This window comes from Rhinoraja longicauda, chromosome 6, assembly GCF_053455715.1.
Source record: "Rhinoraja longicauda isolate Sanriku21f chromosome 6, sRhiLon1.1, whole genome shotgun sequence".
Lineage (NCBI taxonomy): Eukaryota > Metazoa > Chordata > Chondrichthyes > Rajiformes > Arhynchobatidae > Rhinoraja > Rhinoraja longicauda.
In genome coordinates, this window is record NC_135958.1 from 79,793,590 (window position 1) to 79,811,857 (window position 18,268).

The 18,268-nt window shown below is 42.8% G+C and overlaps 1 protein-coding gene across 5 annotated transcripts in view; it reads left to right on the plus strand.

Annotated features, from left to right (window-relative positions):
• cep112 (centrosomal protein 112) overlaps window positions 1–18,268 on the plus strand; it is a 289,566-nt gene that overhangs the window by 146,793 nt on the left and 124,505 nt on the right. For all 5 annotated transcript variants that reach the window (XR_013547414.1, XM_078401444.1, XM_078401446.1 and 2 more), the window contains exons 19-20: window positions 13,820–13,927; window positions 16,205–16,387. Coding sequence is in view for 4 of the 5 variants with exons in the window: in XM_078401444.1 (XP_078257570.1) it covers window positions 13,820–13,927; window positions 16,205–16,387 (291 nt within the window). In the remaining variant the exon portion in view is untranslated. The remainder of the gene's footprint in view (window positions 1–13,819; window positions 13,928–16,204; window positions 16,388–18,268) is intronic.

Below are 18,268 nucleotides of genomic sequence, written 5' to 3' on the forward strand. Positions count from 1 at the left end.
GAAGCTGTAGACTGATCCAAAACAAAGGACTCAGCATTTCCAGCCCCCTCCTTTTGTTTTCATGTTGCTGAGATGTTTCTCCAGCAACAATGTTTGATAACCTGAATTTCAGACATTGTGTTATGTACACCATTAGTTTGCTTTTTTTACATATTCGGAAGTGAAGAAATAAAAAAATCCAGATGCTGGCATTGAGTGTTGTTATAATATCTGAACGATAATGGACATCAATTCAACGACGAATTTGCAGAAGTGCTTTGCCCAGGTGAACACAGTGACAGGAACAAATGGAATCAACAGCTCTACATCAGCAAGGGAATGCTGCATTTACCTACCGCCTGATCTCCCCCACTGTTCTATAAGCAAGGAAAGTCAGAGGAATAGTCATTTCAGTGGCTAGTTCAGAGTGACTTTGGTAAAGTCTTGTCACCACTTTGTTATCCTTCCTTCTTAATTGGCCAGAGGTGGTTTCAAAGCTGTGTAGATAAAAAGCAATTTCAGCAACCATTGATCTAACGGAACTACTGTCCATGGAAGGACCCTTAATCTTTTTTGTTACTGTTACATCAATACAGTTTTATAAAAATGAAAAGGTAGAGCTCAGGAGTGGATTAAAGCCCAGGTGAGAAATCTCCCCAAAAAATAGTTCAGTGCATCATATAACATATATAACAACTACAGCATGGAAACAGGCCTGTCCGGCCCTACCAGTCCACGCCGACCATTCTCCCTGACCTAGTCTCATCTACCTGCACTCAGACCATAACCCTCCAATCCCCTCCTATCCATATACCTATCCAATTTACTCTTAAATAATAAAATCGAGCCTGCCTCCACCACTTCCACCGGAAGCCCATTCCATACAGCCACAACCCTCTGAGTAAAGAAGTTCCCCCTTATGTTACCCCTAAACCTTTGTCCCTCAATTCTGAAGCTATGTCCCCTTGTTGGAATCTTCCCCACTCTCAAAGGGAAAAGCCTACCCACGTCAACTCTGTCCGTCCCTCTCAAAATTTTAAAAACCTCTATCAATGCCCGCCCGCATTGAACATTAACTGTGACTAAAGCAAGTCCATCCCAGAGCTCATTTATCATTTGATCTTTTTAAAGTCATTCCCATCCCTGCATCTCCTGCGTTTAACAAGCCTAAATCGTGTTATCTTAGGTTGGTACTCTGGGACAGTGCTGAGGGAATGTTATGCTCAGAGCTACTGTCTTTCAATAAGGCGTTAGACAGAAAAAACTGAGAAAGGTCCTATTTCCGAAGAAAAAATAAAGAGAGTTCCCCAATGTCCAAATCAATTATCCCGCAACTAGTGTAGTTTAGTTTAGTTTTGAGATACAGCATGGAAACAAGCCCTTCGGCCCAGCCCGACCATTGTTCACCCATTCATACTAGTTCTGTGTATTCCACTTCTGCTTCCACTCCCTACACATTAAAGACAATTAACCTACAAATCCGCACGTATTAGTGATGCGGGAGGAAACCGGAGCACCAATAGGAAACTCACGCAGTCACAGGGAGAACATGTAAACTCCACACAGTCAGCACCCGAGTTCAGGATCAAACCCAGGTCTCTGGCGCTGTGAGGCAACAGCTCTACCAGCTGAGCCACTGTGCTGTCCTAACCTTCAAAGTAAATATTTATCCTGTTTCTGTTTGTGTGCATGCCAGTTAGCTGTTGCACTTCCAATAAAATAGCAACCACTTTAAAAATATATCATTAGCCATAAAGAATTTTACAATTCCTGAGGTCATGTGATCAAAGTTCACATACTCCTCCCTTTTAAATCCTCTTCAGGTGGGAGAGCAGAACTGAAGAGCTGAATTAGTGCACAGGAGCTTTCTTTTTGTGTTACCCTTTGCTTTTCCGTTAAGTTTAGGCATCTGAAGAATGATATCGCCGCTACGGGTGACTTGAGATCTGTAGCCTGAGAAACCTGGTATTTCCAGGCTGTTTTTTATTTGGCTGCACCTCATACTCATCCTGAAATCACATTGAAGGTTGACCGGGTAGTTACTTTGCAAGTGTGGCTTGCATAATCTCTGCAGCTCCCTTGGTTCCTCAGGACAAGTTCATTTTGCCAAAGAAAAAACATTTTTTTTACTACAAATCAGGAAACACTCTTGTAAGGAATTTAGTTTTCCACTGTTACTAATTGATCCCAGCATTGATGCATAAGAATAGATTGCTTCCAAATGACATGCTTTGAAGTGCGGAAAGCTATGTAGTTCAACACAGTAACTTTCAGACCAGCAGATAAATCTATTTGATAGTTAACAGTCACACTTGTCACCAGTTCTCGTGTCATCATGGTGTGTGCTTGGAGTTGACTGAGAATTGGTTTAAAATGTATTGGGGATTAAAGTGCATTGTGATAATGTGAGTATTCAATTAATGGATTAAGCTTGTTAAGGGAAGACATTCTGATTCCAATGATCCTTGGCAGAGTGTACAGTAACTATTAACATGTTCTTTCCCAACACACAATGCAGCGCCATCTGGTGAACTTATAAATGAAAAAACAAGAAGAAAAACAAATCAGAAAGATTCTGTTTGGAAAACATTCACTTTTGTGAACCACAAAGGTTGGTATTCTCAACATCAGAGACATCAGCAGTTGAGTTTGTTCACAGATTAGCAGCTTGTGTTTTTCATTTTGGCTTTTTAGTGGCAATTGAGAAGTGGTGGGCTGATTTAGCATCAGGTCGAGCACGTCAAGGTGCTGCAGATTATTGATTTATTTTATTCGGATATTTTCAAATGTTTAGATGATATCTAAAGAGATTTGCAGAGTACCAAGCTTTCAATTATAAAGGGATTTAGTAAAAGCAGCAGTACTGAATGGCAAAGGATGTTGCCAGAACTCAAGGGCCTGAGGTATTGGGAGAGGTTAGGCAAACTAGGACTTTATTCCTTGGAGTGCAGGAGGCTTAGAGTTGTGTAAAACCATTAGGGAAATTGATAGGGTGACTGCACAGTCTTATACCCAGCATAGAGGATTCAAGAACCACAGGTTGAAGGTGAGAGGGAAAAGATTTGATAGAAACCTGAGGGGCAACTTTTTCACGCAGAGGCAGGTGGGTATACAGAATGGGCTGCCAGAGGAGGTATTTGATGCAGGTACAATAACAACATTTAAGAGACATTTGGATAGAAAGGTTTAGGGGTATATGGCCCAAATGCGGGTAATTGGGACGAATGTAGGTGGGACATCTTGGTTGGTGTGGACAAGTTGGGCTGAAGGGCCTGTTTCCGTGCTGCATGAATCTATGCCCATATGGCTGACCATTTTATTTTGGTACTCCGATCCTGTGTATAGATGGTGGTGTCAGGAGTCTATCCCTGCAAGAGTTTTGTATAATTTCAATGGAATCACCTCTCATTCTTCCAGACAGTCCATTCTGCTTAAATTCCTCTTTTTGGACAAGCCCACCAACAAGGGATAAGGTCTGTTGATTTATTCACAAAATGCTGGAGTAACTTAGCAGGTCAGGCAGCATCTCGGGAGATCCTTCCTTCTCTCCCGAGATGCTGCCTGACCTGCTGAGTTACTCCAGCATTTTGTGAATAAATCGATTTGTACCAGCATCTGCAGTTATTTTCTTATACATAAGGTCTGTTGAACCCTTCACTGCACTCTTTTCATCGCAAGCAGATCCATTTATAGGTAACAAGATGGGATTTGAAGTCTTACCAAGACCCTAAATATTTACAGTCATATACTCAAATCTTCTAGCAGCAAACATCAAAATACTATTTACCTGAATTTTATGAATCTTTTTCTCAAATAGTTTGCTGAACCTGTATGTTAAATTAGATTAGTTTATATACAAGGACTTCCTAGTCCTTCCAACAAAAGAGATTCTCAACGCCAATCTTTAGCATTCAATGGCATCTCCATCATTGAGAGGCTCCACCATCAACATGTGAGGCTTCACCATTGACTGGAAACTCACTGGACTAATCACCATGGCTACAAGAACAGATCAATGGCAGAATATATTGCCACGATTCTGACACCCGAATGCCATTCCACCATCTACAACGCATAAGTCGGTAACGTAATGAAATACTTTCCACTTGCCTGGATCAAAGTAGTTCCAACAACTCTCAAAAAAGTCAACCGCCATCCAGGACAAACAGCCCACATGATTGGCACTGCGTCACACTGTGTCCCATCAACAAGGTGCACTATGGTTATTCACCCAACACTGATACATGTTCCCAAACCTACAGCCTGTACTACCATGTGGAACAAGAGCATCAGGTGTATGGAAACACCAAGGTCTGCAGGCTCCCCCCCCCTGCATTGCATATCACCCTAACATGGAAACATCTCTCTGGTCCTTCACTGATATTGTAACTCCTGAACTCCCGAGCCAGAGCACTGCGGGAGTATCTTCATCAGAAGGACTGCAGCAGTTCACAAAGGTGCCTCAGCACCACCTTCTCAGGGCAATTAGGGATGGGCAATAAATGCTGACCTTGCCAGTAACACAATAGACAATAGGTGCAGGAGTAGGCCATTCGGCCCTTTGAGCCAGCACCACCATTCAATGCTGATCATTCTCAATCAGTACCCCGTTCCTGCCTTCTCCCCATACCCCCTGACTCCGCTATCATTAAGAGCTCTATCAAGCTCTCTCTTGAATGCATTCAGAGAATTGGCCTCCACTGCCTTCTGAGGCAGAGAATTCCACAGATTTACAACTCTCTGACTGAAAAGGTTTTTCCTCATCTCCGTTCTAAATGGCCTACCCCTTACTCTTAAACTGTGGCCCCTGGTTCTGGACTCCCCCAACATTGGGAACATGTTTCCTGCCTCTAACGTGTCCAACCCCTTAATAATCTTATATGTTTCGATAAGATCCCCTCTCATCCTTCTAAATTCCAGTGTATACAAGCCAAGCCGCTCCAGTCTTTCAACATAGGTCAGTCCCGCCATTCCGGGAATTAACTTAGTAAACCTACGCTGCACGCCCTCAATAGCAAGAATATCCTTCCTCAAATTTGGAGACCAAAACTGCACACAGTACTCCAGGTGCGGTCTCACTAGGGCCCTGTACAACTGCAGAAGTACCTCTTTGCTCCTATACTCAACTCCTCTTGTCATGAAGGACAACATTCCATTGGCTTTCTTCACTGCCTGCTGTACCTGCATGCTTCCTTTCAGTGACTGATGCAGCCGCGCCGGGCGATGTTAAGTCCAGCGGCCGAGCCGCACCGGGCGATGGAAGGCCCCGCGACCAAGCCGCACCGGGCGATGTTAAGTCCAGCGGCCGAGCCGCACCAGCGATGAAAAGTCCCGCGGCTGAGCCGCGCCGGGCGATGTAAAGTCCCGCGGCCGAGCCGCACCGGGCGATGTTGCGCCCCGCGGCCGAGCCGCACCGGGCACTGTTAAGTCCAGCGGCCGAGCCGCACCGGACGATGTAAAGTCCCGCGGCCGAGCCGCACCGGGCGATGGAAGGCCCCGCGGCCGAGCAGCACCCCACGCCGTGAGGAAGAGACCTAAAGAGAAAGGTTTCCCCCACACCCCTCCACCACCACCCCTACCACCACCCCCCACACATACACAACCAAAAAACAAAAAAACCCCATCCCAACACCGACACACAACAAAAAAAAAGGAAAAAAGACGAACAGACTGCTAGCGAGCCGCAGCCGTTAGGCGCCGCCACTTCCGCCACTAACCTCACACTTATCCACATTAAACTGCATCTGCCATGCATCCGCCCACTCACACAACCTGTCCAAGTCACCCTGCAACCTCATAGCATCTTCCTCACAGTTCACACTACCACCCAGCTTTGTATCATCTGCAAATTTGCTAATGGTACTTTTAATCCCTTTATCCAAGTTATTAATGTATATTGTAAATAGCTGCGGTCCCAGCACTGAGCCTTGCGGTACCCCACTAGTCACTGTCTGCCATTCTGAAAGGGACCCATTTATCCCCACTCTTTGCTTTCTGTCTGCCAACCAATTTTCTATCCATGTCAGTACCCTACCCCCAATACCATGTGCTCTAATTTTGCCCACTAATCTCCTATGTGGGACCATGTCGAAGGCTTTCTGAAAGTCGAGGTACACCACATCCACCAGTTCTCCCCTGTCAATTTTCCTAGTTACATCCTCAAAGAATTCCAGAAGATTAGTCAAGCATGATTTCCCCTTCGTAAATCCATGCTGACTCGGAACGATCTTGTTACTGCTATCCAAATGCTCCGCAATTTCGTCTTTTATAATTGACTCCAGCATCTTCCCACCACTGATGTCAGACTAACTGGTCTATAATTTCCCGTTTTCTCTCTCCCTCCTTTCTTAAAAAGTAGGATAACATTAGCTACCCTCCAATCCACAGGAACTGATCCTGAATCTATAGAACATTGGAAAATGATCACCAATGCATCCACAATTTCTAGAGCCACCTCCTTAAGTACCCTGAGATGCAGACCATCAGCCCTTAGGGATTTATCAGCCTTCAGTCCCATCAGTCTACCCAACACCATTTCCTGCCTAATGTGAATCTCCTTCAGTTCCTCTATCACCCTAGGATCTCTGGCCACTAGAACATCTGGGAGTATAAGAAAATAACTGCAGATGCTGGTACAAATCGATTTATTCACAAAATGCTGGAGTAACTCAGCAGGTCAGGCAGCATCTCGGGAGAGAAGGAATGGGTGACGTGAACATCTGGGAGATTGTTTGTATCTTCCTTAGCGAAGACAGATCCAAAGTACCAGTTCAACTTGTCTGCCATTTCCTTGTTCCCCATAATAAATTCTCCTGCTTCTGTCTTCAAGGGACCCACATTTGCCTTGACTATTTTTTTCCTCTTCACATACCTAAAAAAGCTTTTACTATCCTCCTTTATATTATTGGCTAGTTTAACACCAGCTGCAAATAATGAAGAGAAAAGAACAACTCCTTTCCATCTCTCACTATTTACAAAATACTTTTCCTTCCAAACTGGATGACTTCATTTTTCCACATTATATTCCATCTGCCATGTTATTCATTTAACATGTTTACACGCCCCTGAATACTCCCTTCATCAGGCTCACGACCCACACTGGCTGCCAGCTGTGTGTGTTCTGCAAACTGGGATAGATTACAGAGAAACAAGAGACTGCTGATGCCAGAATGTGGAGCAAGAACTATACCGCTCGAAGATCTCAGCAGGTCAAGCAGCATCTGCGGGAGGAAAAGAGATGTGCCGATGTTTCATGTGGAGGTGCTGCCATCAATTTTTGACACTATTGAAGATCAGTAGAAACATTAGAGATAGAGCCGTGAGAGAGAGACTCACAGGGGAACATCAATGTGGTTGTGCATCAGAGAAAATTTGCCAAGGATTGGTAGTATGGAGAAATAAGAGACTGCAGATGCTGGAATCTGAAGCCAAACCAAAAAGTACTCAGCCCAACGAGCATCTGGGGGCATAAGAGGATTGCAACTTTTCAGGTTGCAATTCTGCATCAAATAGGTATGGTTCCTACATTTAAGAGGCATTTAGACAGACACTTGAATAGGCAAGGCATTGGGGATATGGTCCTAATACAGGCTAAAAAGATGAATGTAGATAGACCAAACGGTTGCCATGATGGGCTGAATCGCCCGATTCTGTGCTGTGTCACAGTGTGACACTACAAGTATTTCAGTGGCAAGAGGTTTTATCACTAGAGAGAGTTGACCAGGGTGTTGACTGGATTAGAGGACTTAAATTAATCAGAGAGATTGTATTTGTTTGGGCTGGAATGAAAGCTGAACGTGACCTGCTAGAGATATATAAAATATATAGGCTGCATGCTGTAGATCGTCAGAATGCTCTTTCCTCAGTGCGAGTGTTTGAAACAAGGGCACCTGGGTTTAAGGTAGAGCAAGTAGTTTTAAAGGGGATTTGAAGGAAAAGCGTGCATTACACTGCGAGTGGTTGATATCTAGAACTCACTCACCAATGAGGTGATGGAATCAGATGGAATCACGACATTTAAGAATCACTTAGAAAGGCATTTAAATAGGCAAAGTGCAGAAGGTTAAAGACCTAATACAGGCAAATGGAATTAGTGCAGCTGGGCAAAAAAAGGTCATCGTGGATGTGGTGACCAAAAGACCTGTTTCTCCGCTGTACAACTCCGCTTCTCTATAACAACAGCTTGGTTTTATGTTTCTTGCCTGCTGACTCTTGTGTTATACTTTCCCTTTCTTTACCAATGCCTGCATCCTCTGCTGAATTCATAAATGTTCCCAATTCACAGGGTTATTGCTTTTCTTGGCATCATTATTCGTCTTTTCCTTTGATCTAGTACAATGTTTAACTTCTCGTAATAGTCACAGCTGGACCTCTTTTCCTGGATTTTTTTTAACTCCAAAAGGATACATTTTATTCATAAATTGGGTATGAATTCTTTAACTGTCAGCCATTGCGTCTTTACCATCATTCGTTTTACTCCATTTATCAGTGCCAGCCCACACCTCATGTCTTCCTTCATAGTTTGCTCTACTTGTATTTTAGACAATTGTCTCAGATTGGGTGGAGTCAATTTCAATTTTTATATAATGTTCAATCATATTATTGTCAGTGTCCCCTAATGATCTTTAAATACCTGATTATCGGTACATGCATTGAACATTTTTAACTGCAGAAGATCTAAAATACTCTGTTTCCTTATTGGTTCCTCAACATCCTGATAAAAACATAAAACAAAAGAACAAAAGAAATAACAGTACAAATTGGCATCTGGCTCTGACCCTGCGACATCATTCATTAAGATTATAGCTGATCTTTCACCTCAGCACCATTATCCATCACTAGTCCCATATCACTTGATTTCATGCATTCAGAACTCTGCCAATGTTAATTTGAATGAGGTTCAGGTGGTAATCCAGAGAATATTGCCCTTGTAATTATGCTTTTTAATTTGAGCTCATGAGCTCATTCCTTCAGCGGGCCTACTTCTTTGTTCTGTCTATGTGTTGGATTCCACATGGACCATTTCAACTAGAACTTTTGCCTCCCTTTGAAGTTCCTCTCAAGCCTCAAGGAGAGGTCCTAAAACTAAGGCGCCAGGCAGGCCATACAGCTTGCAGTTCCGTAGAACAGTTTCTATCCTCTGAACTATACTCTGTTGTTCCCATTTCCCCATTTTTAATTTTTAATGGTCTCCTGTACCACAAACTGATGCTGTAGTCAATGTTCATTCACTCTGTGCTCTGTTCTCAGAGCACATAGATGCCACGTGACAATTCTTTATTACCACTGTAGGTTCCACCAGTGAAATCGATGCCTGCAATCTGATAATGCTTCTTTAAACTAATGCTGATAGTCTGAACTTTTATTTACACTTTTTCTGATATTTATTACAATTACTGGTTGGCAGTTGCTGATCTTAATCTTAAATAGAAGAAGGTTGATTTCCCTTTTTTTCCTTTACAGAAACGGCCTTTCTCCGAGCATTGATACAAGTAGTAGTTTGAGCTTCTCGGACAGTGAAAAGCTAGACATTCCATGGCAGAGAGAATGATTTAAATTTGTACAAAAAAAAAGAAACATTAATCAGAGGTAATAATGTTGAGAGATCATTAACCTTCAATGGCAAACTTACAAACTCTTGTCATCTTTGGCTCTCACAGCTTTAATCATTGTGACAAAGTTTAGACTTTTGCAGGTTTACACCCACTGAGTTATTCCAGCACTTTGCGTCTCTTTGTAAACCAAACCAGCATCTACTGTTCCTTGTGTTCCTTTCTCTAGACATTCGTATATGACTTGTGGAATGCCAAAGCTCTCAAGACCAATTAAGAACTAAAAGGGTGATTTGTAGGTTGTCGTGGAGTGATGGACAGTGCTATGATTGATATTTATCAGGGTTGCCTTTGCCAGGAGAAGGAGTAGTCATGATATCAAACGCAACCACCCCTCTAAGCTGATTGTAACTGTTCACTAACTTACTCACTAAACTGGCTCAAGGAACTTGCATTGGTGTCTAACGGAGATCTGGTGAAATGGGCTTCATTGTGAGGGAGGAAAGAGTGAATGCAGTAAACCTTCCTTACACTGATGAGAAATTGTGCCAGGAACGTCCTCATATGGTTGAAGAAATGTTTGTTTTTTAAGTGTAATTTGTTAAGTGTGCATTGAGTGTTATTTACTTTTATTACAATTTGCATTTGTTTCCTTGAGGTCATCAGTTGTTTCTCTCCATAAGGAAACCACTCCATCAACTGGTCTGTGAGAGAAGATTGTTCCCATTCTTCACGCCATTGTTGGGAGCCATATGGGATTGATGATGTCCCTCTTCAACTGTTCCAGCCCACTAGGCAAAGCGACGAATCATTCCCGAGCACCTCTATCTGCTGATACCACTGCCTCTCACCTCTTCTCTCTCCTATCTCAGGGTCTCGACCTGTGATGTTGACCGTGCCTCCTCAGATGCCGCTGACCTGCTGAGTTCCTCCAACACTTTGCTTTTTGCTCCAAATTCCAACTTCTGGAGTCTCTTGTACTTCCATAGATTAGTCTTATGGAACACTAAACCTTAGTGCTCCCCAATCATCCACTCTACCTCTCCAAGTATGTTTAAGCACTTTGTACACTGCTGAACATCAATATAATAATAATAATAATAATGCATTACATTTATATAGCGCTTTTCAAACACTCAAAGACGCTTTACAGGGATTTCTAGAACATAGAGAAGTGAATAAATAGATAAATAAGTAAACGAACAGACAAAGGAGACAGAAGGTGAGGTGACCTTCAGTGGTTGAAGGCAGTGCTGAAGAGGTGAGACTTCAGTGATGTTTTGAATGTGGTGAGTGTGGAGGAGTCTCTGACGGTTTGGGGTAGTGAGTTCCATAGGGTGGGAGCAGCGATGGAGAAAGCCCTGTCCCCCCAGGATCTGAGTTTGGTCCGGATGGGGGGGGACAGGAGATTGGCAGCAGCAGAGCGGAGGGTGCAGGTGGGAGTGTGCCTGTGGAGGAGGTCAGTCAGGTAGGATGGGGCCAGGTTATGGAGGGCTTTGTAGGTCATGAGGAGGATTTTGTATTGGATTCTCTGGGGGATGGGGAGCCAGTGGATTTGTAAAGGACGGGGGTGATATGGTCACAGATCGGGGAGTGGGTGAGTAGACGGGCAGCGGAGTTTTGAATGTATTGAAGTTTACTGATGATTTTTGAGGGTGAGCCATAGAGGAGGCTGTTGCAGTAGTCCAGACGGGAGGTGATGAAGGCGTGGATGAGGGTTTCTGCAGCTGTGAAGGAGAGGGATGGACGGAGACGGGCAATGTTTTTGAGGTGGAAGAAGGCTGTCTTTGTGATGTGTTTGTCGAAGGAGAGGGTTTGATCAAAGATGATTCCAAGATTCCGGATGTGAGGGGAGGTGGATACTGGGAGACCATCAATATTGAGGATGAAGTTTTGGGTGGATTTGGTGAGCGTTTTTGGACCAATGATGATGATTTCAGATTTGTTGCAGTTGAGTTTGAGGAAATTTGATTGAAGCCAAGATTTTATTTCAGAGATGCAGTTTGTCAGTGTAAAGTGTGTGGTGGTGGAGATTGACTTGGTGGAGATGAGGAGCTGGATATCATCGGCGAAGCAGTGGAAGTTGAGACCATGACGGCGGATTAATTGACCAAGGGGGAACAGGTAGAGGATGAAGAGGAGGGGGCCAAGGACTGAGCCTTGGGGGACACCTTGGGGGAGGGGAGCGGTGGGGGATTTACAGTTGTTAATGGAGATGAACTGGTGCCTGTCAGAGAGGTAAGATTTGAACCAGGATAGGGCTGTGCCGGTGATGTTAAAGGAGGTTTCAAGTCGGGTGAGGAGAATGGAGTGATTTATGGTGTCAAAGGCGGCGCTGAGGTCAAGTAGGATGAGGATGTTGAGGTTGCCAGCGTCGGAGGAGAGGAAAAGGTCGTTTGTGATTTTGAGGAGCGCAGTTTCAGTACAGTGGTTGGAGCGGAATCCGGATTGGAAAGTTTCATACAGGTTATTGGTAGAGAGGTGGTATTTGAGTTGGGAAGCTACAGCACGTTCCAAAACTTTGGACAGAAATGGTAGGTTGGAGATTGGTCTGAAGTTGTTTGGGGTGTCAGGGTTGAGACCAGGTTTTTTCAGAATGGGGGTGACAGCAGCGATTTTGAGGGATGGCGGGACGATGCCAGTGGACAGGGAGGAGTTTATTGTTGCAGTGATAAATGGAGAGAGAGCAGGAAGGCAGGCCTTGACAAAGCTGGAGGGGATGGGGTCCAGAGAGCAGGTGGCAGTTTTTATTCCTGTGAAGAGGTCAGAGGTCGGTGGTGGAGACTGGGGAGAACTGAGGCAGGGGTTGACAGGATAAGGGGGAGCAGGTGGTTTGAGGGGGAGCAGGTGCGTTGGTGGTTAAGGTGCTGTAGATGCTGTCTATTTTGCTTTGGAAGAATGAAAGGAAAGTGGTGCATTTGTCAACTGTGAATGATTGGGAGATGGTGTCCAGGGGGCTGAGGAGTTTGTTTATTGTAGAGAAGAGTGCTTTTGGGTTTCTGGAGCCAGAGTGAATTATTTGAGAGTAGTAGGTGGAATGGGCGCGGGAGAGGGCATCTTTGTAGTGCTGCAGGTGGTCTTTGTAGGCTTGGGAGTGAATTGTGAGACCTGTTTTGTTGCGGAGTCTTTCAAGTTGGCGGGCATGAGTTTTCATCATGCGGAGTTCGGGGGTAAATCAATATGAGTTGAGTATATGACAAGGCTCAAGATTGTTTAATTGTCATATGTACTGGGATCAGACCAAGGCCGTTCTTACTTGCTGCAGCTTTAACAGACACATTAACCCCACAATACAACAAATAAATATATAATAAGGAATAAAATAATAAATCAGTTATATGAGGTAGCCAGAGCATAATAGTGCAAGCTAAAATCCATAGTGCAACCTTATACAAAGTCCATAGTTCGGTGCTGAGGTAGGTTGTGATGAGGGTTGTGCAATCAACCATCAAGAGCCTGATAGTTGATGGGAACAAGCTGTTCTTGAACCTGGAGGTCGCAGTTTTCAGGCTCCTGTGCCTTTCTTCCAATGGTAGCACAGAGATGAGAGTGGGCCAAGGTGGTGTAGTCTTTGATAATATTGGCTGCCTTCTTGCGGCAGGGCTTCCTATAGATCCCCTCAATGGTATGGAGGTCAATACCTGTGATGGACTGGACAGTTATCCACTTGAAGCATCATTCTCAGGATAAAAGTATTCTATAGATTCTTCGGATCTAGAATAAGAAAATGTGTTGACATCTTCAGCACCTGTGTGTGACCTGTTTCCATTCCAGTATCAATGGGCAGTCATTCCAGGTATAGTACGTGACGAGTATGTTTTTATCCAGGCACACAGTCTTGGAACCATCGATTACAAACTCCATAATGGGTTAACTAGCTGCTTTGAAGGTTTCAGTTTTCACTCTATAATTCATATTGCTCAGATCAGTCTGCTGATGGCTTGGGGACAGAATCTGTAACTGGAGGAGGCCTTTATGCAAAGGAAAATGGCAAATGTATTTGAAGTTTGCTTCTGATCTTGATTTGACTGATTTACATTGTCATCAATTTTTTTAAAACTTTGTTCCTTTTAAAATTTGTAATTTTTTTAAACTCCTGATGTTCTCACAAGGATGTTTCTTGACTTTGTTTAAACACAAAGCACAAACAGCTTCTCAAATATAATCACAATTTAATTCCATCCTGGATTCACTTTGTTACAGCTGTATTTGGTGTGGTGAAATAGTTATAGATTTTTGTCTCTTTGACTACAGTGTCAAATCAAAAATTCCTTTTTTGCATTTTTTAGATGGAGAAGGTTGAGGCAGATCTGAGTAGATCAAAATCTGTCCGAGAGAAGCAATCAAAAGAATTCTCTTGGCAGTTGGAGGAACTCAAGCAGCGATATGAACAACAGGTATATATAATCAGATGTGTTTTTACTTTTATGGAAACATTGATTGCCTGTATTTTCAGCAAGTGCTTTGAATAATTTTGCTTCATTAAAGTTGAGTGCAAAGCAGTCATGATTTAGGTTGTGTCACATTTCCTTTACTTACACTCATTAAGCCAGCATTGTTGGGAATCAAGAATATTACTATTCACATGAACAGTGTGTTGTAGAGGGGCCAGGAACTGCATTTGGTAGGACTTGAGGGGACAAAAGATGGCAGCCACCATCTTGCTGCCAAATAAGGAAAACGCCTGAGGTAGGATGAAAGGAAGAAAGCAAGATGTATGTTATAATAAAGAAGTGCAGATCATTACCCATGTGTCTGGGCAAATCATTACACTGCTAAAAAGCAGAAAAATAGAGGCAATCCACTTTACTGAGGAACCAAAAATTCTGTGCATCATGACAGCTGAAGAAAATGGAACACGAGTTCTTGGCTCGCCCTGGTGTGAATGCCCTTGCACGGTGTGAATGTGGGATGAGGAGGGGAGGAGGCTGTGAACGGGGAAGAAGGAAGAGGATGAGATGCAATTTTACGCGGCAGAATATAAATTAGAAATTTATGTATTATTAATTAACAGTAGCTGTTAATGCCCTTCAAGTGTAACCACATTGTTGTAAACTGGGAGGCAGTTTTGCTTTAAAATTGCATCGCTTACCCCCCTTTCACTGACAAAAACAAAAATCCGTATCTCAAAACATTCCGTGCCGTTGCTTTTCCCTTTGTCTTGTACTGGGGGCTTATTCCCTGTTTAATTTTTTAAGCACTTTTCCTTTTAGAAATAATAAATAATTGAAATACGTGGAACTGAATTGTGAATATAAGCAGTATTGTATCGGTTCAGTAAAGGGCAATGAAAACTAAAGTGATGAATATTAGAGTAGGGCTCCACAATGCGGTGTGTAATGTAGGGATACACTTGTAAAGTCGCAGTAAAACAGCAAATCTTGACTTTATTGTTTGAGTGCAGAGCGCAGGGAGGCGAAGCAGTACCATTTTCAAGACTGGGTGTTTTTGGTTAAATGTGTAAAGAAAACTGGAATCGAGGTGGCCTTGGAGTAGAATTTATTAATTGGTTTCAGTTTGAAAGTTGCCTAAGGGTTAAGTGCTCTTAAAATGCCCTGCGCATGTAGAAGCATTTGAAACTGATCTAGCCATCAGCTGTTAGACAAGAGAATGTCTGTGCTTAAATCTTTTGGTCTGAACGCCATCTCGACGAAAATCAACCAAAACTGAAGAAAAATGTAAGTGACTGCTCCTAGCAGCTGTGTGGCCTGGCATTTGCTGGAAATCTGGCATCCTGCAGGCCCCTATTCATCACCTGCTTCAAAGCCAGCCTAGCTGCCTATAGTCAGAAGGCCAGGTAGGGTGCCATTGTGCACAGTCTGGGAGGATTAGTATCACAGCAGTAGAGACTAGGCCTCGGTTTCATACTACCATTCAAACCTACTGAGAAGAGCTGAGGATTGGCCAAGGTCACAGTATCCAGCTTGGTAGGGACTGAGAACAGAATATTGGGGAATAGACTGCTTTATGTGTAATCATAGCGAGCCACCAGCACAGCAGGCGTCCTGCTGAACACGTAAGTCTGTTTATTTCAGAATCACGTAACTGACAGCGAGATAATGCTCCGGCTTTCATGTAAAAACGACTGTAAATTGGTTGATTTTGTCTGCATGGAATTGGAACTGTAGAATCCCGTAACCTGCTGATTTTTCCACAAAAACAAAATCCGAATTCCATTCTGTACAGATTTAAGGGAAAAAAAACCTTTGTGCGTCTTTTCATTGAAACGTCATTTCTGATTTGAATAGCTGCAGAAATCGGCATCTTATGGTTCACATAGTAAAGGTTAGGCTTTACAGTTTTAAGTTGTTGGGCCGTTTTTTCCTATAACGAAGAAAAGCACAAATATATTGATATAAATGTAATCGTGACTTCCGTAAAAGATATTGATGGATTTATTGTTTCTCTGTTCGATTTGTAACAGTGGGCTGGAAGGGTGGTGGCATTGAGTACCCGGTTTACAATGAACAGATTCAATTGAGCTTTAACACCTACAGAAGGGTCTGGGCACAATGACGTAGAAATTTTGTTTTGCATTGGGGATAAGAAAATATTTTTTTACCACATCGATCGATTTAAGAGGAATTAGGAGGAGGAAAAATGCAGCAGAAGAATTGTTGTCATGGTAACAGTGATGTGGTATTGATGAACAGTGCTCTTCCTCACCCAATCAGATAGTCGAATTGAAGCTGGAGCATGAACAGGAGAAGACGCACCTATTCCAGCAACACAACGCGGAAAAAGACAGCCTGGTCCGAGAGCACGAACGTGAGATAGATAACTTGGAGAAACAGCTTCGCGCCGCCATAGTGGAGCATGAAAACCAGACCCAGGAATGGAGGAAGCGAGATTCGCAGGTGAAAATGGCTGACATGGTTTATTTTTGTTTATTTTGCTAAATAAACAAAAATCTTAATTTGAATGTTTGCAAGTGATGCCATACGATTTTTGGGAGCGTTGGAATTGTATGCTCGATCGGCGATTTAGTGAGGGGCCCTTCGCGGACAAGCCTTCTATTGCCAGATATAGATAAATAAAGCTTAATCTGCAGAAACGGCAGGTTGCCGGCTTTAAAATGTCCCCTGATGCGACACAATTTGGCTTTTCACTTTCACCTGGAGTCACGGTTCCATTACCTCAAATTTCTTTGGTAAACTGGGATTGGCTTTCGGTCTTTGTGATGCGTGTAAGTCAAATGTTCGTGTTTTATCGTGTATTTTTATTTTGCACGGTGGGAAGCCTCACATCATTTTTATTCCCACCACTCCCTCCCCAAAATCCCTCATTTTCGCACTACTGGATGTCCTGTCTGTGAGCGTTCTTGAATTTGTGACGTTTAGACACTCTGCTCTCCCCCTACAGGGGTTTTTGTTGTTTTTTTCTCTCAATCCTTGAACTTAACAATCACTGTTGGAAGCCACTTGACAGAATAACCCCCAGCTGTGGACACATTTGAATCATCAAACTTACGGATGAAATGTGCATTGTCAGCATGGAAAATGATTTAGATTTGTTCTGAGCTTTTTTATAAAAAAAACTTTCAAATGCGTTGTGTTTTTGAGCTGTAAACCCAAACTCTATCAGTAGGAAGGAAAGAGGCCTGTTTGAAACCACAGCAGAAAGATTAAGGGAATGCGGTGAGATAAAACCTGACGCCTGCATCACCAGCATGTAACGGTAAAACTGGGTTTTTTTAAAAAGCCCAAAATAATATTAAGATTTTGGGTCGATGTTCGAAGGACATTTATTTCAAGACTGCGAGTCAAAAAAGGAGAAATGAATGTGTCGAAAGCAACCTGAAATATTTTCATATTCCCATAATCATTGAATCTATTACCACAGAAAAGCTATAAAAATAGGTTTTAGTCATTCAACACCCCAAAATATGGACAATAAGGTTGCTTTGTTTTGATCAGCAAGAATGAGTTGGCGCATCTAAAATGGTGCCTGTTCATTTCCTCGTGAAGGCACCTGCTTTGCTTGACAGTTTATCTTAATATTTCAAATGATAGTTCATTGTAGAAGAATAAAAATAAGGCAGCCTTCATTTTGTGATCTTCGATCGTTCGATGTAGAATATGGGCATGCAACAGATTTCAACAAAAGGATAAAACTCAGAGCATTATTGGAGCCGTGCTGAGCGATTGCTTTGCATGGGCAGAGAGAGACGTGAAGCTCGTAGAGTCTTGGGTTCCGCACGCATTTTCCCGTGATAGCTATCGCAGTTGATTTTTTTGCATGCAACTGATTTTTATTCAGCATTTTAAGGAATACAACTTTTCAAAGAACCATGTCTTTATTTTAAATATCATGACAGCACAAAAGTGGAATTATTCCAACATTTTTTTTGCTTTCATCATTTAAGCATTGGATCTGGCCATTGCGGTCCAATATGGTGTAATAGGCTGCTGGCATTTAACGCTTATAAATAGACATTTTTGAAAGCGTTGAACATCTCCAAAGTCATCTTTCTCACCAACCCCCCCTCCAAAACTACCCCTCTTCAGTATTTGTGGACAAGAGCTGAAAACAGATTTTGAGGTGTATTCAGTGGAATATTGAGCTAGGTATAGTTGAGTGAAGTATAATGAACTGAAGTATAATGAACAAATTAAATTGTTGTGTGGAAAAGCAGTCTTTGAAAGGGAACATGCTATGAAGCCAAGTCATTTCATTTGGAACAAGCCTCCCAGAAATCACCAGTAAATTAATTGGAAAAAAAAAAGTAAAATTTATTA